Raw genomic sequence first — 27,499 nt, forward strand, 5'->3', positions numbered from 1 at the left:
TGCAGTTCTCATTCTGCCCACAGGTAGGCGGTAAAGAGTCTTAGTTCCACAAACACTTCTCAATGCCCGGAGACTGAATAAAAACAATTGCCAAAGTACAGTCTTCTTCATGTCCCGGGTGTCTTCTATTAGACAGTGGAAAAATGGACTGCTCCAGAGCCTGCTGGATGATCCTCCACGCATCTCATTCCTCTCAGAAGAAGTCTGTTCTGGAGATGTCAGTCAGAAAAATGCATAACAAGTATGTCAGATTACACCAGAGCAGCATAAAACTATATCACTGAAAGATTAATAGAAACCTCTTGTAGGGTTATTTTAGATGATCATTCTGTTGCCAGGCACAAAACAGATGTCCTAAGCCAGATGTACACTACGATTTTTGCCAGAATTTTGCTGTCTAAAACAAAATTTGCAGATTGTAAAAGATTGCTTTCATTGCAAGGCAAATATTGGAAGTCTTAGGTCACTTAATGTGACATTTTTCACTGAGTAGTTGCGTGTTTTTAGTTTTTGGGCAGCGCTCGTGCACTGTGACTGCTTTTGTGTCTTTATGGGGAACCAATAGGAGCACGGGAATTGAAGGCCTAATTAACATACCAAACCATCTCAGCCAAACGATATCCCAGAAGCAACAGATTCCAGACACTTGCTTTTTTTCTTTCCCTTTTGCAGACAAGGGATTGCCAAATTGTTTGCATGTTACCAAGTTTCGTGCGAATGTCTAAACGCGACGAGGACTGGTGATGTAAAACAGCTAGTCTGTGCTGGTGGTTGTGACCAAAGTATTATCGATTAATCTTATAAAATTTTCGCTTAGTATGTTGCGTAATTTTGACACGGAAAGCATTGATATCCTCAAGCCTTGGGTAGGCTTAACCAAGATTGAATTACTGAATTACTGCAACTCTTGTTTCCTGGAACTTGACGGTGATTAGATTTTTCAAAGATTGATTCAGGTGTCGCAATATTTCCTTAAAGAAGAAAACTAAAGACGTTTATATCAATATCAATATGTAATATGATATCAATAGGAAGAAAAAATCTTGACATGAGATGTAATGGGAGTATGAATTGCATGTAATAAACAATGCTAAAATCATGATTTAAAAATGTTCCAAAGATCTTATTTGATTTAATAAAAGTAAGAAAGTCTTACCTGATTTGAGTTAACATTGTCTGTGTCACGCGTTTACATTGGATTAGTGTACTAAAAAAGGGTGTGGAATATTAAAGGTTTAGTTCTCCCAAAAATAAAAATTCTGTCATCCTTTACTCACCTAAGAGTTGTTCCAAATCTGTATACATTTTGTTGTCCCTCTGAACGCAAAATAAGAAATTGTAAGAATGTTTGTAACCGAACAGTTTTGGGGCACCACAGTAGGAAACTAAACTACTACCATGGTAGACAATGGTGCCCCAGAACGGTTTGGCTTCCTACATTATTCTAAATATCTTCTTTTGTGTTCAACAAAACAAAGACATTTATACAGATTTGGAACAACTCTAAGGTTAGTACATTTTTTATTTTTTTGGGTGAACTATCCTTTTAAATATTTTTAACTTTAAATTGTTTGGAAATCCTAAAACTTTGTTTACTCCAGGTTTCAATGCAAGTAAAATCCCAGATTTAAAGGGATACTTCTGCCAAAAATGAAAATTCTGTCATTTACTCACATTAGAGTTGTTCCAAATCTGTATACATTTCTTTGTTCTGATGAACACAGAGAAAGATATTTGGAAGAATGCTTATAACGAGACAGATTTCCCCCCCATTGACTACCATATTAGGAAAAAATACAATGGTAGTCAAAAGTGCCCCAAAACTGTTTGCTGTCCTACATTCTTCAAAATGTCTTCTTTTGTGTTCAACAGAGCAAAATAAAATGATAAAGTAATTTTTCCTACTATGGGAGTCAATGAGGGCCAAAATCTGTCTGGTTATAAGCATTCTACCAAATATCTTTCTCTTTGTTCATCAGATTTGGAACAACTCGAAGGTGAGTAAATAATGACAGAATTTTCATTTTTGGGTGAAGGATCCCTTTAACTGAGGTGTTGCACTATTGAACCCACTGTCCACTAACACACATAACACACAAAAATATACTCATGTACTGTAAGACTGACCAAAGAACAGTGTGCACTCTTTACCTCCATATGTGACCTGTTTATTAACATGACATCAGCAACGATGCATGGTATTCCTTGTACACGCTTGTGAAACTATGGGTCACTGTCACCATTACTCAATTAAACTTCACCTCCCATTTGGCTGGTTGCTACCGGTGGAAAAGTCTACTGGTATCCTAAGGGGGTGATTTCTTAAATCCTGATTACGGCATTTCAGCACGTTCACTCCACACATACACACACGATTCCAGAGCAAGTGGGGTCAGTATTAAGGTTGTGGCCCAGGAGTAACACTTCAAATGAGTCTGGGGAACAAGCACATCTCTCTTCGTCTCTCTCTCCCTGCTCATAAAAGCTGCAGTGTGTCTCTGTGCCTCATTTAACCTGCAATGCCTGCATCTGTGCTGCTTGGCTACTTATAAATCTCTCAATCTCTTAAACACACACACATACTCTCCACCTGCTACCTGCCTCAAGGGAGACATTTATACTCCAATTATTCATAATATATGTGTGCTCATGGCTGTATAACCAATGCATGTGTTTGTGGATGTTATCAGTGCTTGTTTTCTCTTGCTGTCTGGTTTTTACTTCTCATTCTTGTTCTCTTGTTGTCTTATTTTATCAGCTGACAGAGGAACTTCAGGAACGAGGTGCAAGTGGCGAGATCAGGGAGCTTGTCAGACTACTGTCCAAACCACATGTAAAGGTGAGAGTTCACACGCACACACACGCACGCACACGCACACACCTAATTGTTGACATAACATGCCACCAGCTTGTCACCATCTATGTCCTATCATCTACACTTCATTACGGTCTATGATATCAGTGAAAAGTTTGGGCACATTCTTTATTATTTCTTTTCCAAACGGGGATGCAGGAATTTTGTAGTGAGCCTAAAAATATCTTATACAGTTTTATAAAACTGTCTTATATTTTAGGTTTTTCAAAATAGCCTCCCTTTATGTAGATGGTTCTTCTCAGAACCAACTCCTAAAACAATTGATCAAAGTATTTAACAGTATTATTTAATTTAAAAACTTTGCATTGCATTGCATCTTAATCGCATCTAGAATAAAAGTTTGTGTTTACATAATATACAGTATATGTGTACTGTGCATATTAATTTTGTATTTATAAACACATACACAGACATGTATACAAATGTAGTAAATATGTACATGTATTTATTTATATTGACCAATAATTTAATTTATATATAATTGTTAATTTTTATATTTTATATTTTTCTTTGTATTTTTCTTAAATGTATGCATGTACAGACGTGCTCAAATTTGTTGGTACCCTTACAGCTCATTGAAATAATGCTTCATTCCTCCTGAAGAGTGATGAAATTAAAAGCTATTGTATCATGTATACTTGCATGCCTTTGGTACGTCATAGAATAAAGCAAAGAAGCTGTGGAAAGAGATGAATTATTGCTTATTCTACAAAGATATTCTAAAATGGCCTGGACACATTTGTTGGTACCCCTTAGAAAAGATAATACATCATTGGATTATAGTGATATTTCAAACTAATTCGTTTCTTTAATTGGTATCACACATGTACACAGCCATTCAGCCTATTTAAATGGAGAAAAGTAGTCACGGTGCTGTTTGGTATCATCGTGTGCACCACACTGAACATGGACCAGAGAAAGCAAAGGAGAGAGTTGTCTGAGGAGCTCATAAAGAAAATAATAGACAAGCATGGTAAAGGTAAAGGCTATAAGACCATCTCCAAGCAGCTCGATGTTCCTGTGACAACAGTTGCAAATATTAAGCTCCATGGAATTGTAGCCAACCTCCCTGGGCTCGCGACCGCAAGAGAAACATCGACCCCAGGTGAAGATACGTCAGTTTCTGATCGCACCATCCATCGCTTTTTGAGCAAAGTGTGGCCCAGGAGGACTCCACTTTTGAAAGAAAAACATAAAAAAAAGACTGGAATTTGCTAAAATTCATATTGACAAGCCACAATCCTTCTGGGAGAATGTCCTTTTTGACAGATGAGTCCAAACTGGAGCTTTTTGGCAAGTCACATCAGCTCTATGTTCACAGACAAAAAGATCAAGCTTTCAAAGAAGCGAACACCATACCTACAGTGAAACATGGAGGAGATTCGGTTATGTTTCGGGGCTGCTTTGCTGCATCTGGCACAGGTTGCCTTGAATCTGTGCAGGACACAATGAAATCTCAAGACTATCAAGGCATTCTGGAGCGAAACGTACTGCCCAGTGTCAGAAAGCTGTCTCAGTCGCAGGTCATGGGTCCTCCAACAGGATAATGACCCAAAACACACAGCTAAAATCACCCAAGAATGGATCAGAACAAAACATTGGACTATTCTGAAGTGGCCTTCTATGAGTCCTGATCTGAATCCAATGGAACATCTATGGAAAGAGCTGAAACTTGCAGTCTGGAGAAGGCACCCATCAAACCTGAGACGGCTGGAGCAGTTTGCTCAGGAAGAGAGGGCCAAACTACCTGTTAACAGGTGCAGAAGTCTCATTGAGAGCTACAGAAAACCTTTGCTTGCAGAGATTGCCTCTAAAGGTTGTGCAACAAAATATTAGGTTAGGGGTCCCATCATTTTTGTCCATGACATGTTCATTTGTTTTATTATTTACAATATTACGTTGAATAAAAAATCAAAAGCAAAGTCTGATTTCTATTAAATATGGAATAATCAATGGTGGATGCCAATTACTTTTGTCAGTTATTTCAGAGAAAATTGAGCATTCTTAGTTTTTTTGTGGAGGGGTACCAACAAATTTGAGCACGTCTGTATGTGTTTTGTTTTTATAAATACAAAATAATATGCAAAGTCATATATTATGCAATCACAAACTTTTATTCTGGAGGCGATTAATCTTGAATAATTGCTTGACATTTCTTGTTTGTTATTTTGACAAAAGTTTCTTCTAAACAACAACAACAACAAAAAAATACTACGGATAAAAACGACTTCATTTTTAAGAGCATTTTAGAAACATTTGCCTAAACTTTTACTAGTATATTGGTATATTTGTCGATGTGTACAGTATATCACTTTTCATCTGAATTTGTCTGAGACGCCATCATAATTCTCTGTCCTTCTTTCTTTTGCCCTCTCTTGCTTAACTTCTTTTTCTCCTTTCTGTCCTTAACTCGATGTGTATTGGCAGAATAAGTAAAGCACTAGCAGATGGCTTGTGGGGACTAGAATGGTGTCTCTGTACGACAGTAACTATATCACTCTCAATTAGTGTTGAAATGATCCATTCCCTGCGACCAGACATAAATCAGAACCTATTAAACGATCTCCTTTCTCCTCCCCCCTTTATGATTCACACATGAAAAAACACATTTTACTCATATTAGGACGCTTACAGACTTATATTGACATTGATGAAAGCGGCAATTACGACGACCACGTTGTGGAGAAAAAAACGACTTTGGAAAAAAAGCGAGAAAGAGAAAAAGCAGATGAGTGCCTCACCAGTTTGTGTAGACAATAGAAGTCTATTGGCTTTTGTAGAATGTGTGCGGGTATGGGTAGTTAGTTCAACAGGTTGACTAATGACTTTTCGGATGACAAACTCTTTCCTAATGAGAGCTGTACGGCCAGTTACATTTCCCAGACTTTATTTGTACAAGTTCAGCAATTTGTTATTGCAGGAGGCCCAGTATAGCTAATTAACATGCGCTCACACATGGCAACAGTACCCGAAGAGAGGGGAGACTACTTTTGCCTCAGAGTTCACCGGTTCACTGTTTTGCTACCTGGCCTGATACTGACCCCGCTGCTCGAACCCCAAGAGAGGGTTTACCTCCACAAAACTCCCTTTGTACCTGCGTGTGTCTCGGCGTGTGGAGCTGGTGTTCAGATTTAGTTTAGTTGTTAGACTCCAGACAGACATGGTGGGAACAGAGAGAAGCGATTACGGCTCCTCATCAGTCGAACCCAGAGACGAGTGTTTTTTTGGATGGAGCTAATCAAAGTTAAGAGGCAGAGAAATGATCGAATTTTCCTGTTATAATTCTTGCCGTAAACGCATAGTAGTAAAGTCAGATTCCCCTACGCAGCCCTATTTCAAAGCTTTATGGGATGCCAGTCCTAAGTTTATTAGGGATAGAGATATTGAGATTTTATGGCAGTGAAGGGGGTGGTCGGGGGTCTAACATTTGTCATCTTCGGGCCCATATGTCTTTCAAATGGCTGCTTATTCACTTAAAAAAATATATTGTTTTGCATATTACTCAAATGCAAGAGGCTTTTGCCATGTTCCCAGAAACTGTTTGAATTCAAGCCTTTTAAGTTAATGGTGTTAATGTGTTGTGTATGTTTTTTTCTTGAGTAAAAGAATAACGGTGGTGGCTGCCGTAATTGAATGCATTGATGCTGTAATAATTTGTGCTGTCATGTATGTTTAGTTGTTAGTGTAACGTTGTTTTCTGCAAAGTGTTTTTAGTTGTTCAGATATGTCTCGAAGTGAGGAGAATGAATCCAGATCGATGTGTTAAGCTTCAAGTATAGTTCCCTTATTACGTGTCGCGAGGGACAGCGTACAGTGTGCGTGATGCAAATTTCGTCATCAGAATAGTACGCGCACCGCCAGAATTTTGTTACCTTGACTACAAATTACGCGCAGGTCCTGCATGCGCATTTCATTTCTTGCAGTAATTCGTTTAACCACCAGGTGGCAACCGTGTCCTGGGAGCATTCAAGGTAGTAGAAGAAAACCTGACCCCTGTAGGCCCGGAGAGGTATTGCAATATGCCTTAATGCGTATGCGTCAAAACCCGTGTACACGTTTGATTTGAAGGAAGTATACTTTGCAAGGCTGTGCGTTCGGCTGTATACTGTATGTGCGCACACGTAAAAAAAGTATACCACGGGCTTTAGTGTGTCTGTTGGTCTTTTAGAGGGGCGCTTGGACAGCAGAAATGAATGGCAACTCAGTCGCAATTAAAAATCTTCCATTTTCAGGTTCCCTCAAAACAAATGCACCATTCACTGTAATCTGCAGAACTGTGTTTAGTGTAAATGCAAACAACATTGTTCCCTACAGGGTAAGTGTACACTCTGCTCTTCATTTTCATCTTGCAATCTACAACACACAAACACTGGGTCGAAAGGATTTTTCGGGCCTCTAGTTGTTTTAAGTTGTTTACATCCCATAATGTATTCCCTATTTCTAGAAATGGAAAGCGGCTTTGGGTTATTGGCAGGTGTGTAGACCAATCGCACTTGGGTTTTAGCTTTTTCTTCACGGTGGTATGCGTTTCATTTATTGAATAAGCAGCATTTGTAAACCAAATCAGATTCCAGATGCTTTTGAAGACACACCGAACATTCATTTGGATAAAATAACCTAAAATAACACTACCGGTCAAAAGTTTTGGGACACTTTCTTGACTGAAATGTTTCTCATTCTTTTAAAAAAACTTTTGATCTGAAGGTGTGTGCTTAAATGTCTGAAATGAGTTGAGAAGACAAAATATTATATTATAGTTTTTTCATGACAAAACTTTTATTTAATAAAAAATGTTTTGATTAAATAATGAAGAAAGAACAGCCAATAAGAGCACAGAATAGATGGGAATTCCTTTAATATTGGTTAAAAAGCATCTCGGGGTGAGACCTCAAGAAGCTGCTTGATAAAATGACAAGAAAACATTTCTGCAAATTCTAGTCAAAAGTTGACTACACTGAAGATTATAAAATATAACATGTTTTAATTTTTTTAGTTTTTTTAGTTACAAATAATTCCGATAGTTCCCTTTGTTTTTATTATTATTATATAATGTGGGGAAAATTATGAATGCACAAGAGAGTAAGTGTCCCAAAACTTTTGACCGGTAGTGTACATGCTTGAAGCTGGATTCATTTGGCAGTGGCGATCCAGATTTCAGTTTTTTTACCTATTTTTGCCTTTATGTGTGACTCATATTATACTGAATATTATTCAACATTTTTAATATTAGTGAAAAAAGACTCAAGTAACACAATATACTATACTGTATACTGTACTACAATATGTGTACTCATTCTCACAATGTATGAAACTTTCACACATCATTATTATTATACATTGATGTTTTTATGAATTCTTAATCTTTGTTTATAGGTTAACCAAACCAAAAGTAAAAAGTGTTTCCAGGTACACCAGATACCTGCTTAAATACGCTGTTGTTGTGCAGACACATGCTTCTCTTTCTCTTTGTTTGTTTCTCTCTCTCACTCTCCCCATCTGTTCTGCTTTAGCCACATGTTGAGTGTTGTTCTGGAGCTTGATCCCATGTCATAAAACAGACACTTTTCTCCTCCACTCTGTCTTGTCTCTTCTCCTTTTTTTCTCCTCCACTCTCATTTTTTATCCGTGGCACAAAACTGGAAGGTGGTTTTATTCTGGAAATGTGAGGGAGAAAAGAGCAAAAGACAGAATAAAAAAGTGCTTCCAGCTGCATGCGACACACGGCGTCGTTAAAACGTGAATCTTTGAATGCCGTCATTCTTTCGCTAGAGCTCTCATCTCTCGCCTCTTTTTCCAGAGGAAGAGGTGTGAAATATCTGAAACGACTGAGAACTTCATTGATTTCCGCATGTCTGAGCATCCTCGCTCCACTTTAGCGTTTTCAAAGCTCTGGTGTGTGCGCACAAGCGTTCCTATCATCCCCGCGGGACGCAGAAATCCTTGTCGATCGTCCACGTAACACTGATCCAATCATACAACAATTTGAAAATGGGCTTTGACTTGGTTGTGATTCAAGTCTTTTTCCCTGCTTGCGACGCTGTAACAAACAACATTGCCAAAGAGGGTTGTAGTGAAATAGTAATCAATTCAAAAGCAGCTTTATTTGTCAGTAGGAGGTAGTAATCTAAAGCAGACCTCGAAAGCTCTGTGATTTATACTATAGGATTCAAGCAGATGCTCGGAGTATCAAGAATGAAATGATTAGCCAACACGAGTATCTACACCAAATCAGTCAAATGACTCACTACTGTTTGTTTTGCTGCATGTGTCTGTTTCTGTGGTTGTTTTTGTGTACGACTTCTTTATCTCTTTCCGCAGAGTTTGTTGTCAGTTCATGATATTGTGGCCAGGAAGAGTTACGATCCAGAACTTCCTCCTTTGCCAGATGACATCGATGATGAAGAAGATTCCGTCAAGATCATTAGACTGGTCAAGAATAAAGAGCCTTTGGTGAGAGCTCAGTAACTTAACCTTCTTCCCCCCACACGCACGATGACACACGCACATGCAAAGTTCCACATGCCGTCATGTACGCAAGGCCAGACACATGTGCTGCTATAATTCAGCCACACGTTGAAAAGCACCCTTGTGAACATGAACACAAAATGTTTGGCACGCGCTCACTGCGGACCCTTATCCTCCAGTTCCTGTGTGACCACCTACAGTATCCTCCAGCTTAACATGACACAATCCACATTACCTGACACACACTTACACACTCAGCTCCTGTCTGACTAGCGGTCAGCATTTCTCCGGCTGCCTTACAGATGTATGTGACTGGTCCTCTTTCACTGTCATCACAACTTAGTAGCATGTTCAATTCAATGTGCTAACTGGCTGGATGGTTTTGTGGACGACACTGTGCTTGTTGGTTGTCTGATTCAGGACAGATTCTGCTCATCACCAACCTTTGCTTTCTATCTTGTGCCTTAAAGTGACAGTGAATGAGCACAGACACTGTAGAGTGTCGGACAAAAATAGAAGTTCTGTTAAATGTCAGGGTGTTTTTCTATATAGTGAACGCTGCAATCTGTAACTTTTCAAAAATGAGTTAATGAGCAAGTTCAAAAAAGAAATGTTGGATTCTGTCTCCTTTCAAAACATTAGTATGTAAAGTCGGACGCCCACGCCTGGCCCAAAGTTAGCTTCCGGTCTTTGTTTGGTTATCGGTCTAGCTAGTGTCTAGTCATATAAAAAATCATTTTATATGTAATTTAAAATAATATTCACTTATATGAATATTTATTGTATATTAATTGTATTAAATTAAATCTACTCAACAGTTATAGATTCTTTGTGGAGGTCTGCCGGAAGTTAAGTTTGGGCCACATGATGTTTGTTTGTTTGTTTGTTGTTGCCGCTGAAACCATCTGGTTGGTTGGTTAATACTGAATTCATAATGTATTCTACAGCGGATACTACGGAATTCATATTTAACCGCAGTGAATGTACTTTTCATATGGGTTTGTAGTGAGATTTTTCAGTGAATACATACTTTCTCTTAGGCAAAATGAAGTGCAAAATAAACCTTTCATTTCCTTTTAATAACTGAAACTATAGGGCATGGGTTAGGTACAGTCCAACCTATGGCTCAAGCCCTCAGCAATTTTAGATGCTGGCTGCCTTTACAACATCTCAATTTACCTTTTAAATATAGAAAACCGAAAACCTCTCACAGAAAAATTCCAAGCCATTTATCTCACCAGTTTTCAGTAGAACCTGTCAGCTCTCTGCCTTTGCTTTGTGGATTTCTTAGCCACTTTTTTTCTGATTTGAACGTGCAATTTTATACAGTCAAGTGCAGACAGCCAATACGGCTCTTATAACAAAAGTGAAGAACTGCAAAGATTTACTTGAATGTCTTTCTCTCTCTCTCTCTCTCTCTCTGGTGTACAGTAGTTAGCACACGTCTGCGTCCGAGGTTGATTCATCCGTTTGTGTAATTGTGATTAGTGGAATGGGTAGGATTCAGTAGCTCTGATTAATTGCTATCATTTTTCAGACGATGACATCATGCAGTATTTTAGTGAGGGGAGTAATGAGGAGAGAGAAGAGAGAGGGGGCTCAAGCCCTTAGACTTTAGGGATGGATCCCAAATGCTCAGATTCTCTCCCCTCTGTTTGGTAACCTTAGCCTGCTGATTTATTAGCAGCAATGGCAGGACGATGAAATAATTGGGTTTGGAACTGCGTGCATGTGGGGCGGCAGCAGCAGAAGCTGAAGTGAGCCCGGTGGTTTAGTTTATTGAAAGAATGTGTTGTTTTGGATAAGGTCTGTAGAGAAGTCGAAAGGCTCTGTGTTGGAGAGATAAAGTGTGTATGTTCTACTTAGAGTTTCAGACTGAGTTATAGAAGTATTGTAGACAAAGCAGGCGTTTGCCAACAAGGCGATTTGGCAGTAGCGTGTGCGTGTGTGTCATTTCATTGCAAGGCTTGTGTTGTTTGGCGAGCAACTGTTCATCTAGGTGATTATTGCACATTTTATTTGGAGTCTGGCCAACACAGTCTTTCATCTTAGAAGCGTTAGGTATACAGTTTGTATTGTGATAAAGTGCCATTTTTCAAAGTGTCATATTGTAAGTCACTCATCTTATTTTTCCTGTTTACCCTATCACCTATTATTTGTACTTATTCCCAGAGTAGTTTTCTTTTTAACATATTCAGTAATAATCATATTGTCTTGACTCTTACAAACATAGCCAATTACGTTTGGTTCAAATGTTTTATTCAGTTCTAGATTTAATAAATAATATACATATGTAAATATATATATATACTGTATATATTAGGGATGCACCGATATGTACATTTTGGCCGATAACCGATAATCCTTTAACATCGGAAGCCCATAACCGATATATTGGTTGATATACAGTATCTAAATATTAATATAAAAATTCCCTGAGACTGAAACAAAAGGCAAAAAGTGGACAACTGCTTTTATTAGAAAACATTCACCGTAGAAAACAAGGGAACCATTAGTTCTCTTTTCCCCCTTGAAACTCATGTACGAAACCTACTTTACACTAGTTAACGATTCTTTAACCTTCAAACTTTTCTGGTATATATTTTTTTAATAAACAAATTATAGATGTTCTTCCAGACAGCCCAGTAAAATGTTCTTAATAGTCACATGTCTCAAGACAGAAAGCATCCAGACAGCAGTCTGATTCAAGAAATAGGCTTTTGTTACTATAATTTACAGATTTATAAATATTGTATATACACACTGTACCTACATCAACAATGTTTTGCTAATAGCAGTAAGTGAATGATCACCACAGAAAGACAGTACTGTACTGTATTTTATCTGTGAGCAGCATGCAGCTGAAGAAGTTTAACCAGAGGAAATTATTGATAATTTATCAGCTATAATATATTGGCCTAAACTGTATTATCGGCCGATACGATAACATTAAAAAATGACCGTTTATTGGCCCGATACCGATATAGCCGATAATTTATATGTGTGTGTGTGTATATATATATATATATATATATATATATACAAGATTAATAAATAGATACATACATACATTAAGGAGTGGTTTCCCATACAGGGCTTAAGACTGGTCCTGGACTAAAATAAATATTACAGCTTGAACTGACATATCTCAAGAGTGCATCAGGTCCATTGTCTCAAAATGCACACAAGTACAGTAAGGTTAATTTCTAAGCATGATTGTAAAAACCACTTAAATGCCCTGATTTAACTAAGCCTTGGTCCTGCCTTAAACTAATCCCTAGTAAATTTTGATCATTTACAGAATTATTTGATCAGATAGGCATGTAAATGTAATGTAAATGACTTATCTGACAATTCTTTGTTTTCTTAAGTTTATCAGACTGAACATTTGGAATCATGTTTAAAGGCTCTACATTTAACATGCATATTTTAAATGATTTATGACAGATTAGTTGTGCCTGTGTATTTGAATTTTTGTGAATGCTGTGCCTTGTGCTTCCAATTAATTGATTTTAGTTAGTGACATCCTGCACATAACAATGAGACTTTACTATTGATTCATTATCTTTTTTCACTGCATCAGCGGGACTTTTTGTATAGATATACGCCAATACTACATTTCTACACCAATACGATAGTCGATTATTCAGGGTAATATCTGCTGATATCTTCTTTTGAGTGACAGGAAATATCGGCCATGATCATCAGCCTCTTTAAACTATCGGCCGAAAGTGTGAAAAATTGCTTTTGTCGACCGATACCGATTATTGGCTGATATATCTGCGCATCTCCTCTTTTTTGCTGAGTCTCATTCCAGCATCTGTGAATAGAATTCAGCCTTGTAAATTTGAAGTATCGCTCGACATAATCACTCTTCTATATTCATATCTCTTTGGCAAGAAATAAAGTAAAAAACATTTGCAACAATTGTTTGGGTGCATATGGAATTTCTGTAGCCACTGAGGTCTTCATGTCTTTATAGTTTACATATAAACTTAAAGGAGAAGTTCACTTCAAAATTTGCTCTCATTGACTTTCCATAGTAGGAATAAAAAGTGAACTACTCCTTCAACACTTCTCTGCTGTTGGATAGAACCTGCAAATTTGAGAACTTCCATGGTTCCAGAAGAGGGCTGGTCAGACGCTAAAAAATTTTGCAAGACACATGACCTGAGTTTTTCATGTTTCAAGATTCTCCTCACACACTTTCAATGTCAAGGAAACCTGTGGAACGTTCTAGAATGCTTGTTTCCTGGCTTATTGCTGTTGACTGTTCATGGCAGAGAAATCCACACAATGGTAGAAGACCAAGTCTTCGAGACTAAGCAGCCAAAACAAGACTTATTACTTCAAGGAAAAAAATGTTTTTGAATGGCTGTGCTTAGATTTGTCATGTTGAGCTCTGGAAACCAATTGTGGCCAGCAGACATTCTGTACTGTAATAGTTCACACTGTTCTTATTTCCTCAGTGACCTCTCATTGGTTGGTGACACAAGGTTTCATTAATGTTTCCTCTCAAGCGGTTTTGGAATTAGCCTTATTAAAGACGCCATTGTAGGTTTTGACATATGTCTTGATGCAGGCTATTTTTCTTTATTGTGTAATTGCTATGTTGCCATGTTTGCGGTTCTTGATATTAATAGGACTCATGTGTGTGATAATGATGAGAAATTATATACAATGAAATGTGGACTGGATTTATGCAGGGAGCCAAAATGATGAATTACCAATAAGAATTACATGGCTTTTCTTTCTGCCTTAATTTTAAGCTCACGATTTTGAATTTTAGCTCAACTGAGCATGGGTTTGATGCCCAGGGAGTGTCCAAATGCATGAATGTAAATGTACCAATCTCATTTTTTTTCTTTTGACGCAAAGGACAGATTACAAATAAATCTGTTTGCGTTAACTGTAAAATACTGAGCTAACGTAATGTTACTTTCTAAAAATAACGGAAGGCACAAATTTCTTTGGGTTGAAAGACAGGAGCACACATGTTAGTGGTTTTCACATACATCCATGAGCTCGGGAGAAAATGCATCATGACCCTAAAGGCTCAGTCATGAGGCGAGAAGAGAACGTTCTCTCCGGTGAACAGGACTGATGTGTACTGGCCGTGGATCAGAGGCTAAGTTTGACCTGAGACCTGCTGTGTCACTTAGTTTTTTAAGATTAGTGACAGATCGATATCTTTTAGCCAAATTGAGATTACAATCACTGACTGATAATTGGCCAATTAAAGGTTCCTCCTTAATACAACATTCCTGTTTTCAGAGTTTGATGATTTTTATAAAAGAAGATTTTATAGAATATTTTTAATAATGTTTTAGTAAACATTGAGTTTGAAGACATGTTGGATTTTAGCAGTTTTGCATACACATTTGGCTTTGTGGCTTCTTCTGTCAGTCACCCCGTGCTACCGCTAACAGCAGCTGTCCCACAACTTCTTGAAATACAGCCACAGAAAAAAATAAATAGACTAAATAATTTCAAAATGTTTTCCTGAATTTTAAGGTATGTGTTTAGGTAAAATGGTCATGGTTCATTCTGTTAACTACTAACAATATTTCTCCCAAATTTCAAATATTGTTTCAATTTCCATTTATTTGCAGAAACTGAAAACCGGAGAAACAGGTCAAAATAACAGAAAAGATGCTCTGTATTTTTTTAGATATGGAATACTGCAAAGAAAACAAGTTCATGTTCACTTTTAAGCAATACAACAGTATTTATTTGTTGAATAACCTCGGTTTTCATGTGTCTTGTCATGCTGTCATTCTTTCACATTGCTGTTGGATGACTTTGTCACTCCTGAGGTCTGATTTTGTCGAAATCTAGAAATGCTGATGAAATGAAAATTTGGAATGCACTCTTAATTTTTTAAGGCTTGATTCTTTTGCTCACAGACAACTCATTTCTCAGAAAACACCAAATGTTACTTTTATTTTGTTTAAAAGTGTATATATAAAGTAACGTTGTGAACGGTTTAAACTGTACACACACACACACACACACACACACATACACATTTAAACATATTTATTACTACCGACATGTGCTTTATGACTTTATCACTGGTCATCATGTAAGTGTGGGGTTTAAGTCTCTCTCCTCACCTCATGCTGTTTTTCCAATATTTAGTTCCTTCCTCCTTATAATGTGCTCTGATTTTCCCTAAGATCCATGTTTCTGTCTCTGTATCCTGTTACGGAGAGCACAGGAGGTGCACAAGCCCAAGCATTATCACACACACTGCACTCTTTGTTTAGCGAGCTCTCTGCTTGTCTTGTAAAGGCATTTCCTCATGTAGCTGAAGGAATAAGATCTGACTGGTGAAAGTGCTGTTTTCTTGGTGGGATAATTACAAGCAACACTTTAAACGCAGACTAGAGCCGGTTCGGTGTGTGAAACCACAGGCAATATATTCCCCCAAACACATGGATGGCTTTGATACTTATGTTATGCGTAAACATATATTTCTCTCTATGTACGTCATACATGCAGTAAAGAGCAGTAAACACCCAACATCTAAACCCCATATGTATTAAGAAAGTTTGTTGCTTGATTTCTATTTTTGTTGTGTCAGGTCCACCCAAAATGAAATTTTATTGTGGCAAAATCCCATTCAAGATATGGTCAAATTGGCAGGAGTTTTGTGCTTTCATTTGTATTACTTTACACTGGATACTATGGGACATGTGTAGGTGTGTTTCACGTAGTATAATGACTAGGGGTGTAACGATACTTCATATTACGATATTTCGCGATGCAAAAGAGATTGGGATATTGAGATATTTTACGATATGATGTTTAATTCTATTCGTTGAGCGGTCAAGACGATACCTACTCTGCGCCAGCGCGTCATCTCAAATATGCGGTAGAGAGAAGTCTCTGGGAGAAGGGGAAGCACAAGACACAATCTGTGTCCCCGCTTGGTTTACAAAGCGTCTTATTTTCCTTCACAATCGCCGGTAAAAACACAGCAAACTTGAAGCGTGACTGCAGGCGAGTCACCCCGAAACTCATTACAAAGGCAGCACAAACGTTTTTATATGCCAATGTTAATTTAGCTGCTGCATAACGTGATATGCAAGGTAAAGTAAGCCAAAAGAAACCAGAGCTGTTCCGATCAGAGAAGTGATGAAGTGAGTCGTAATGTAAATTAAAAGATTGAATGACATGCTAAAAAACAAGTATGTGATTTGCATGATTGAAGAAATGTAATACAGTTTATATAATATGTCTTTTTGAAAGATTAGATATTTCTCATTCATTACTGTCTCAAGCAAAGATTCAAAGAGACATGATGAGCCAATGGCGTTTGAGAGTGAGCTATGTCAGAGCGTTTCATTGGTTGAATGTATTGAATGAACGAGTCAAAATGAGACTGAATGAACTGCTACATGTCGTTCATGGTTTAATATTCTCTGTGTTGCAACAATGCATATCCAGTAGTTACTCAACTTTTCTGAAACATAAAGGTAATGACCTGGTTTAATTTAATTCCAAGGTAAAGTAAATTATGTCGAAACAGTTAAATCTTTCTATGGAACATTTAATTACACCAATTAAATTAGTTAATCCTGATATATTTTAGTAGACTAATATAATGTAGATTTCGTTGACTAAAACTATGATAAATTGGGATGACTGAAACTAAATTGCATTTTAGTCAAATGACTGTGCCTAAAACTAAATCAAAATTTGCTGTCAAAATTGACACTGATCCTAATTCTAATTTCAGCTAAGCATTACAATGTTAAAATTCTTTATTAAGTTTTATGTGCAACAAAAAAAGTTACCGAAAATGTTAATATTTGAATTTGTTTCATTTTTAAATTTTGTTCAAAATATCGAGATGTGTCTCGTATCGTGAGCAGAGTGTATCGTTACACCCCTAATAATGACTATGTCCAGCCTTAAAGGATAAAAGACATGAAAGATTGTGGCCAGCATTCTGTCCCAGGCCTATTTACCTCCACCCATTTCCATTTACCTTCCTGTCATTCTTATTTATTTCCTTTGGTGTAAGGCCTGTTTCATTTTCACCACACATCCTGGAATTCCTCAACCATTATTATCTTAATGAGATCCAATTTTCCTTTTTAAACATAATACCTGTTAATGATGGAAAGGTAAGGCAGCAGGGTTAAAGCAACATTTTGACTCGTAGTGAATGCATGTAATTTACATTTACTGGGAGGTCATTAAGGGGTCAGTATAATACATTTGAAACGCTTTACGTTGCACAACTAATCAGAATCAGAAAGAGCTTTATTGCCAAGCGTGCTTGGACACACAAGGAATTTGTCATATTGACTGAAGCTTCCAGTGCACATACAGGTTTAAAAAGTGACAAGGTGCAGGTAACAAAAAGTAAAAATAAATATGCGAGAGACGATACACATTAGACAAAAGGACAATAGGCAGTATATTGTATGCACAGATGTGCTATATACAAATTATACTGTGTTATATACAAGTTATGCAGGGGAATGTGGATAGCTGAATATTATATCATTAACATATGTAAAATAAATATGAGTATATATAGTTGTGTATTGCACATGTTTTTATTGCACAGTAGAAGAACATTGAACTTTTCATGAGGTAGATGGCCTGAGGGAAGAAACTTTTCCTATTTGTGGCTGTTTTGGTGCTCTGTAGCGCCGACCAGACGGCTGCAGTTCAAAGAGAAAGTGTGCTTGGGTGTGAGGGGTCCAGAGTGATTTTGCGAGCTCTTTTACTCACTCTTCAATGAGTACAGTTCTTGGAGAATGGAGAGGGTTGTGCCAGTGATTCGCCCAGCACTCCAGACTATCCGTTGTAGTCTTCGGAGGTCATTTTTTGCAGCTGAGCCAAACCAGACAGTTAGAGCAGCTCCTATGGCAGGTTGAACTTCCTCAGCTGGCCAAGGAAGTACAGCCTCTGCTAGGCCTTTTTGACAACAGAGTCGATGTGAATGTCCCACTTCAGGTCGTGTGAGATGGTGGTGCCCAATGAGTGTGGAAGTAAGTTTGCACGTGCTTTTAGGATCAGAAGTTCTAATATCACCATTTAATGTGGTGTACTCACAGGTGGCATGAATCCGAACAATGATAACTGCAGTTAATGGCCGCTACGTGAATGTCTTAATGACCTCGTTGGGATCCATAGTTGTTCTTTTTGCTGGCTGTTCTTTCCCAGTTTTCCACATAAATATATAGATTAATGATCTTTGTTTGTTTGTGTGTTTGTGTCACAGATACACTTTACATTAACTTTTTAAAATCCTCATCTTATCCTTTTACTGTGAAAACTATGCACGTTTCATAACACAGTCAAAATCAGGAGTGAGATTTGCCTGATACTTCAGCATCTGTCAGTCATTCAGATGAAGTGTCTCATAAGACCACTGCCCTGGCTCTCTTGAGCTCTGTACAGACTTTTGGCCTGCCTAGTAATAACAGTCATAAGCATTTATGTTCCTCAGGCTCCACAAGAGCAGCTGATCACCTTCACGACTGGCAGCTGTGGGTCACATTACTGATGAGACATTTAGAAAGCTATGGCCTCTGGTTTAAGCTTGCTTCATTTTCCTCCCTCTCTGCTTTTTCTTGGACTCCTCTCTCTCTTTGTCTCTCTACAGTAATTATTCAGGGGATCGTGGTCTGTTCAATGAAGTCTATTTATAGAATCTGTTTTAACGGGCAGACGGACCTCAGCAACAAAGGAAGTAAGAAAAGGTTGAAAATGCTCATTTCCTCTGGTTGCCTGTTGCGGTGACCTTACTGTGAGAATGAAGGCAGATCGTGCAAGTGTGATTGTGTGAGGATGACTAAGAGAGGTGGAGTTCCTGATGGTTAAATTGTTTCTGCGTGATGAGTTTGGTCAGTCAGCCTAGCGTAGCGTGGTCTCCGCTCATCAGTAGGTGTGATTGGCGGACGTCTATCGTGTCTGAGGCAGAGAGGGCAAAAACTAAAAACATTGACATATTCATGAGCACCAGTCACTTAACTGAATACTTGCCGACTAAGTAACAAATAATTATTACCTTACGGTCCATCTGTTTTCAAAACCACATCATTTGATTATAATGACATTAATGTCTGTCCAAAAAAATTTGAAAAATGCATGCACAATATATGGAAATATTTACGAGAAGCGGTATTTTCCACCATTTCCAGGAAAACTATTTTGATCACTGATCTTCTCAGTTGTTTGAAAGATTAAGAGAATTATCAAAGTTTCATAACAAGTTGCTTATTTTTGATGATTTGTACATACAATTTTTTACATGATTTGTTTTTTTACATGATTTTATTACCCCTTTGCAGATTTTGACTTTTGTTCTTATCGCTGCTGTCCTTTTGAAACTTTGTATCTCCATATTTCTTGATTTGTATTAAATTATTTTAGTCACCCTTCATGTTTGTCACTGGGTTTTGCTGAGTATTAAAAAGTGCTTGTCAACGTTTAAAAAATACTGTGTTTTTTTCCATTTCCTGAAAAACAGCAAATTTGGACACCCAAAGTTTCAGAAGGACAGTGACGATATGTGACCCTGGACCACAAAACTAGTTTTAAAGGGGTGATTTAACGGTGTTTCATGCATTCTGGCTTCTCATGCTTAACATGGTCAACTTGTCAAAAAACGAGTTGGACGTATTACTTAGTATTTCTGTGCTTGATACACTCCCCCAAGGTTCGTATAGGTTTCGAAAAGTTTTTTTAAAACTTTTCTAAGTCCGTTATTGGGCAATTCTCCCGGAAAAGCATGCCCACGGCAAGGCGAAAGAAATAGCCCACCCAGGCGTCCACCAACGAGCGTTAGGAAGACCCGCTTACCATCACGATTGGCTGCACTGCGTCAAGATTGGCTGCGCTGTTGGCCTGCAGCTGCAGCTTGTTACTCTTGCGATAGTGAGAGAAGTTGAGGTGTGTTTGTTTGTTCACGGCATTTCAGTGATGGATGTTATATAAATGGTGGATATAACGCAAGATTTGCAGATCGTTTGAAAATGATAGATGGAGTGGTCCCAGTGCTAAAAGATGTAGTCACGGAGGGTTGGATATTGTTTAAATTTTATCAATTCCGATTCTGCTTATTGATTCTGATACTTAGCGATTCCCAGTTTCGATTACGCAGTTGGAAAAAAATGAAGTAAAACATTTCGATATCAACCTGTGTGGTAATTTAGCCTGCCTATTGCCTGGTTTGCAAAATATATATTTATGAGCACCTTTTTGTTCATATATACACATATAGAAACCATGTTTTGTAAAATAGTAAAAATATGGTTAATGTCTTTTATTGAGATATCAGCGAAACTGATAATATGCATACAAGAATTGATAGGAGGAATTGAAAATTTATATCAAGTATCCGATTCCTAACCTTTCGATTCAAGAATTGGAATTCCGATTCCCAACCCTACTGAAATGGCCACAGATGGATTTGTAGGAGAGTTTTAATAGAGGCTTAAAGGAGATTGTTTATAGTGGATTTTTCTCTGGCAGAATGATACTACTCATATAAATTCACTGGACGTCAAGACGTAAGCAGAGAAACAAAAATCATTTTTTTGGTTTTGTTCTGTGCTATTGTGTTCAAGAAAGTTGTATTTGCTTCCAAGATGCTTTACGCACTGAACACTCAGCTTGACTGGCTCAATGTGCAATGCTGTATTGATGTAATAACCATGTTGAAAAATGTCTCCACTCTTAGATAAACTGGCCAGACTTAAGTTCAGTCTATAAAAAAAATCACTGGCTGATGTTCCTTTTAATGTTTCTTCTAACTCAACTGGTAGAGCATAAAGTTTGCGATGCCAAGTCTGGGGGTTCAATCTTAGCAAACACATATTGCTACAGTTCCTTGGATATCTTGAATGTGCTGAAAGTCAAATTAAAATGTCGGTCAAATGCATAATTGTACATTTGTGTCATTCAGGTTATTAAGGGTCCTACATCTACCTTTTCAAATTTCACAGCTGTAGTCTTATTCTCTTTCTTTATCTCTCCGACATGTGCGTGATAAATAGCGCTGCTTCATCTCATGTTGAGCCAAACCAGTTAAGTTGATAACTGGTTTCTGTCTCCACCTAAAGCTTTGGGCCAGTCGCCTTCTTGTCCTTCCAGGTCAGCAAATTACACCAATTATATGATCACCAGGTAATATTCGAAGACTTCTGAAGGAAACGGCAACAAAGGGCTGAACTTCCCATCACACTGCCTGTGTTTAACACATAAGAGAAGACCTTGAGCTGATATATTAGCCATGAGGATGACATCCCAAAGGCATTACAGGTGACCGAGTCATCAAAATGTCTTTGAGAGCTTTATTCATCATACTGAGGCAGTACAGATAAAAGACTGTGTGTATGTGTGGGTGCTGCGTGTCTTTGAGTTTGCAAATTCAGAGAAACCCATTTACGTGCCAATGGAACAGCTTTAATGGAAGGTCAGTTTTTCACCCCATCAGACGTCAGAAAAGAGAGGCTCTCTGAATGTGCACGCAAGCACGAGAGGTTTTCACTGAACTGGTAGATCTAATACACACCTTCGTCCAGTTTCACGGATGCTTTAGAAGTCATAACAACCTCAGAGACACTGATGCAGAAAACAGAGAAACAGATTTGGCTGTCTGACATGTTTGTGTGCGGGAATGGATCTGCGCCCTGCTAGGAATCTCGCCGTCTTTGTCTCACGGTCTAATTTCGCCATGTGTTTGTGCGTGCTGACGGCCCATGCTGGGAGCGTCTGGCCATGCACGTCTGTATTACGGCAGCGCATGAGAATGTATGGCGGTGGGATGACACTCGGCGGGCATTTTGTTGGCAAGCTAGTGGCACATATAGTTAATGCTTTAGCATTTCTGTCTATGTAGCAATTTAAGTGTCATGTGTGGACAGTCCACAGTCACAGAGGACTTGCTTTCCTGCGTTCACAGGCATACAGAAAGTCCCATGCACATTATACATGTCTACGTTACACATTAATATTCAGATCATTTGTTTGCTTCATAAGGATTGAGATATACAGGTAGGCTACATTGTCCTGATGTATAGAGGAATATTACAATGTAATCAGAAAAGTTCATTGTTACTGTTAATGTGTGCCACAGGGTGCCACCATAAAGAGGGACGAGCACACAGGAGCGATCATAGTGGCGCGCATAATGAGGGGCGGAGCAGCAGACAGAAGTGGTGAGCAATGACACGACCCTTCTCTCCGAGTACTGTTGTGTTGTAGTGTCAATCTAGTGTGAGTTTACATTGAATATCTTTCTTCTTTTCTCTCCGTGTGCAGGTCTGATACATGTCGGGGATGAGCTAAAGGAGGTCAACGGCATCCCCATAGATGACAAAAAACCTGAGGAAATAATCCGCATCCTGGTATGTACAGTATACACGTGACTGTTAGTGAGAAACCTTTAAGCGTTATGATAAATTACACACATTTATTACATAATGAAAAAGGTTTTTTCTTTAACTATACAATTGTGTCTTTTTGGTTCTGTCTGCAGGCACAGTCACAAGGTGCCATCACATTTAAAGTGGTACCAGGCATCAAAGAGGATGCGCCAAACAAACAACCCAAGGTACCATTGGATTAACTCCGATATGGGATGTTTTACTCAGACCGGGGGAGTTTTTCTCTGAACGTGTACCACTGCCTGCTGATTTGATGGATGAGCTTTCGTTCCCACTCATCTTCAAAACAAATCACTTGCACTAAATCTCTCAGCTTCTGTCCAGCTCACACACAGCCTCTCTCACTCGTCTAAACACTTTTAGGCTGCCTTGCAGCCCACTGTCTTCATAGGCAACTGCTTTTTAGGGAAGCGTCTTACATGAAATAGAACATCTTTAATTATAGATATAAAACACTCTATCATGGAGGTTTAAATTGTGTAGCATATGATGCATTGAAAAGCACCAAACATACATGGCACGCACAAATAAAATGTTACCCTTTATCACTAAATAACTGTTCATTTTTTAGTTTAATACGAAACAAAGGACAGTATAATTGTGCAAGTAAACAGTAGCTTGAGGATCATACCCATGATGCCTTGAAAATGTTGCCTGGGTAGGCGGCCCACAAAATTTTAGGACACAGCTTTTATGTCTGTGTGTGAGCGTTATACACACTGTGCGGGTCTGTTTTACTCCTTTGCTGTTGTAATGGTTTAAATATGTTTCAGTTTTGAATTCAGTCATAAGCTGCATATGTGTGTGTGTGTGTCTTAAGCGGTGACCATAGTTTACCGTTTTCCGCACATGTAATGAATATGTTGAAGTGCTGCTAATTGGCTGCACATGTGTAAGAGGGATAAAAAATGATGGAGTGCGAGACAGAGAGATGAAAAATTCCCTCAGGATGTATTGGTGTGTTTGTGGGGAATGTTCTCCTCTCTAACATCATTTTTCTATATGGCACACACAGCTCTCTAAATCAACACAAGCCACAGCTCTGCGCTTTTGGGAGCTAGCTTTTGTTCCCTCTCGGCCATTTTTTTACAATAGCCATTTACCTTTATATTTATATTGTTTGTTTTATTTGTCTGCTTCATCACACCAATCCTGCGAGCACTTATGGTAGAGAAACACTAATGAGAATTGCACAACTTTTCCAAGCAGAATGTCCTGTAAGTGCGTGTGTGGAAAGTATAAGAAGAGCAGACTCCGGCACTGATTAACCTGACCTTTCTGACCAATTAGGGAGAGCCACAGTGCCGTGTGCCAGGTCTCTGTCTGCTACCCAGAATGCACCTTGAGTTGGTCATGCTTTAGGGATAAAGCAGATGTGATTCGAATTAAATTGCTTTGTGTTTTTCGCCCTCTCTCTCTCTCATCCGTCTCTCATTTCATTTTATGCCTTTAATCCACTCAATCTCATTTTCTCGCTCTTGCCTTTTTTCATGTTGAATTTCGCTTTACTTACTCATTCTCTCTCGCTTTCTTTCTAGATGTTTGTGAAGGCACTTTTTGACTTCAGCCCAGAAGAGGATAATGCGATCCCTTGCAAAGAGGCAGGCTTGGCGTTCAAGAAGGGAGATATCCTGCAGATTATGAGTCAGGAAGATGCCACCTGGTGGCAGGCCAAAAACGAAGGCAACGGGAACCCGCGCGCTGGTCTTGTCCCTTCCAAACACCTTCAGGAAAGGTTAGCAGATGCTGTTCATCTCTCTTAAACTGTTCTCTTTCCTCACACTATCACCAGGTTTAAATTCAACGGCACTCCACGACTCCGTTATCCTGTCCGTCTACTGTCCTGTCTACTCGTATATCTTATTCTCCTGTCATCCATCCATCACTCTTTCTCCATCTCTCTCTCTCCAGAATTCTTTCACTCCATTACAACCTGACTGTTTCACTCCCTACTATAAAGGAATGACTTTTTTTGCCTATCCTCTTTGTTTTTCATCTTTCTCGTCATTTTTTTCCCCCATTTTTGTGCAAAAGGGCTCGGCCATTCTGCCAAAATACTTTGGATTTCCGTGGCTGTCTGGCCTGGAATGAGTAATGACAGACAATGATAGCACTGGTTCACATCCACTTTGGACGTTCACGCATGGAAAATTGCACATCAGTGGTGCTCTGTGTAAAGTGGACCCTGACGTGTGTGCATGCGTGCATGTGTGTTGCGTTAGGAAGCAGGACAGTTTTGCTCCATTTCTCTTGAAATAAGCAACCTGCAGGAGTCAAACGTGTTTCTGAACCTTTCAAATGTACAGTAGCACATACTTTGCTTCTCCCTGACTGTTTGTCTATTTCCGTCTGTATTTAAGCAGGTAGCTCTGCACCATTATTAAGTGTTTAGTATTCCCTGTATGATCATGAAATCTGATGCGTTTCTCTCTCTCACTCACTTCCTTTAGGAGGTTTGCAGTATGGAGACCATTGACCGTCGCACTGCCACAGAGGACCCCCAGCAAACGATTTAGTAAGGATCGCACTGAAAAACCCACACACAAGCAGTCTCCAATATTGGAGACCCACAGATATTTGTGTCAATCGCAGCATCTTATAGTAACCACTTCGAAAGACATAAACAAAGCGGGTCCCATGCTGGTCCAGAAGTACTTCCTGTTTAAGTTTTTTAACACTACACAAACGTTTGAACAGAATACAACCAACAGAACATCAATATCGTTAAGATTCAATTATATATGTAAGATTTAAAAAAATACAATAAAAATAAAATCAGAAGTGTATTGCTGGACCAGTGTTTACATCTTGCGGAGAAAAGCACATGATTTTCTTCCTCACACATTCAGTCTGGTACGTGAATGTATGTTGTAGTGCGCGTATGTCACATATTTGGATTAGGGCTGTCAAACGATTAATCGCGATTAATTGCATCCAGAATAATAGTTTATGTTTACATAATATATATCTGTGTACAGTGCATATTAATTTTGTATTTATAAACACAAAACATACACATACTTGTCTATATATTTAGGAAATATTTAAATGTATTAATTTATATTTACCAATAATTTAAATTCTAAATAAACGTTTATTTATTGTTATATTTTATATTTTTCTAAAATAAATGCATTTATGTGTATGTGTTCATAAATACAAAATTAATTAGCACAGTATATCGACATAAATTACGTAAACACAAACTTTTATTCTGGATGCGATTAATCACGATTAATCGTTTGACAGCCCTCATTTGGATTGAAACGTCCTTTGGCATACCCTCCAGATGGAATGATTGAACACTCATTCACACAGAAACTGCCTACCATTTAAACTAGCTCTAAAGCAAAAGTGACCTTTGACCTGCCGTATGCCAGAAGCCCGGCACAATGCAGACAGGTAATCGAGACCCTTAGAATAAAGCAGAGGCTAAAGAAAAAAGAAATGGATGAAACTGCCTGTCACATGTGTAAACATGTTCTATACATGTACATTAATGCAAACCCAGACAAAAGCTTCCTCTTCTGGTTTCCATTAATCTCTCTTGTCTGATAGTTGTGAGCGTATGTGTGTTTGTACACCACAGCTCTAATCCCTCCCAGCAACTGACAGCAGGGTCTTTATGAAGCTGTGCTGGGTTACTCGCTACACAGGCAGTCAAACACATGGGCGCACTTAAGTCTTACCACGAGACAGACGCACAGCAACACTCTCAACATGTTAGTGTCATCCATACAGCTACACACACACACACACACACACACACACACACACACACACACACACACACACACACACACATATGTGAACTTGATTGAATAATATAGTCACTCTGGTTTCTTCTCCCCAATGCCACATGCTTGGCCTCCCACCTTTCCATTTTTCCCCATCACTCTGTCAGCCGGTCCAAACAAAGAGAAGATGGAAAAGTTGATGTGCGTGTCACTGAGGTATTGGTATTGATGAGTTTTCCAGGACCACCCCTGGAGTTGCGAAACTGCCCGCCCCTCTCGCATACTCTTTGCATTTTATGTAACGAACAAGCGTAAATATTATCAGAATCAAAGGGCCGCTTCTATGCGACGTTTCATTTGGACGCATTGGATTTTCCAGCATCGCATCAAGTGTGGGAACTTGTAAGAAAAACGTACAATTCAAAGAAACGGAGAATGCTAATAGAGTCCATGTCTTGCCTGACCAGAACCAGACCGTAAACAAGACAGATCCAACCAGAAATGCAGGACACTAATCTCCGTTAGCCGCAGTCATCTGGAAACTTCTAAAGGTTGGAGTTAAGGAGGGGACAAGGTGTGGGCGTGGTGCGTGCCAGTTAGAATGTGTTTGTATGTGTATGATCAAGTGCTTTTAGGCCTTTGCAGGTGCATAAAGGTGTGTTTGGAGATAAGTTTGTGTGTGTGTGTGCGCGTGTGTGTATGTGCGTTTTTATGTTTGTATATCCCGGTGGGGACCTAAACCTGAATGGGGACACCAACTCATGGGGACTCGTGTCACCGTGGGGACCAAAATTGAGGTCCCCATGGGCAAAAAAGCTTATAAATTGTACAGAACAATATTTTTTAAAAATCTAAAAATGCAAAAAGCTTTCTATGATCTTTAGGTTTAGGGGTAGGGTTAGGGATAGGGGATAGAATATACAGTTTTTACAGTATAAAAAACATTACGCCTATGGACTGTCCCCACGGAGATAATAAACCAGACATGTGCGTGTGTGTGTGTGTGC

The 27,499-nt window shown here is 38.7% G+C and overlaps 1 protein-coding gene across 3 annotated transcripts in view; it reads left to right on the plus strand.

Moving 5' to 3' along the window:
• Window positions 1-27,499, plus strand: part of mpp7a (MAGUK p55 scaffold protein 7a) — a 113,078-nt gene that overhangs the window by 53,402 nt on the left and 32,177 nt on the right. For all 3 annotated transcript variants that reach the window (XM_057358240.1, XM_057358239.1, XM_057358241.1), the window contains exons 5-11: window positions 2,759-2,839; window positions 9,194-9,325; window positions 22,446-22,527; window positions 22,631-22,716; window positions 22,848-22,922; window positions 24,294-24,490; window positions 25,206-25,270. In XM_057358240.1, the coding sequence (XP_057214223.1) occupies window positions 2,759-2,839; window positions 9,194-9,325; window positions 22,446-22,527; window positions 22,631-22,716; window positions 22,848-22,922; window positions 24,294-24,490; window positions 25,206-25,270 (718 nt within the window). The remainder of the gene's footprint in view (window positions 1-2,758; window positions 2,840-9,193; window positions 9,326-22,445; window positions 22,528-22,630; window positions 22,717-22,847; window positions 22,923-24,293; window positions 24,491-25,205; window positions 25,271-27,499) is intronic.

Source organism: Triplophysa rosa, linkage group LG18 (assembly GCF_024868665.1).
Source record: "Triplophysa rosa linkage group LG18, Trosa_1v2, whole genome shotgun sequence".
Classification (NCBI taxonomy): Eukaryota; Metazoa; Chordata; class Actinopteri; order Cypriniformes; family Nemacheilidae; genus Triplophysa; species Triplophysa rosa.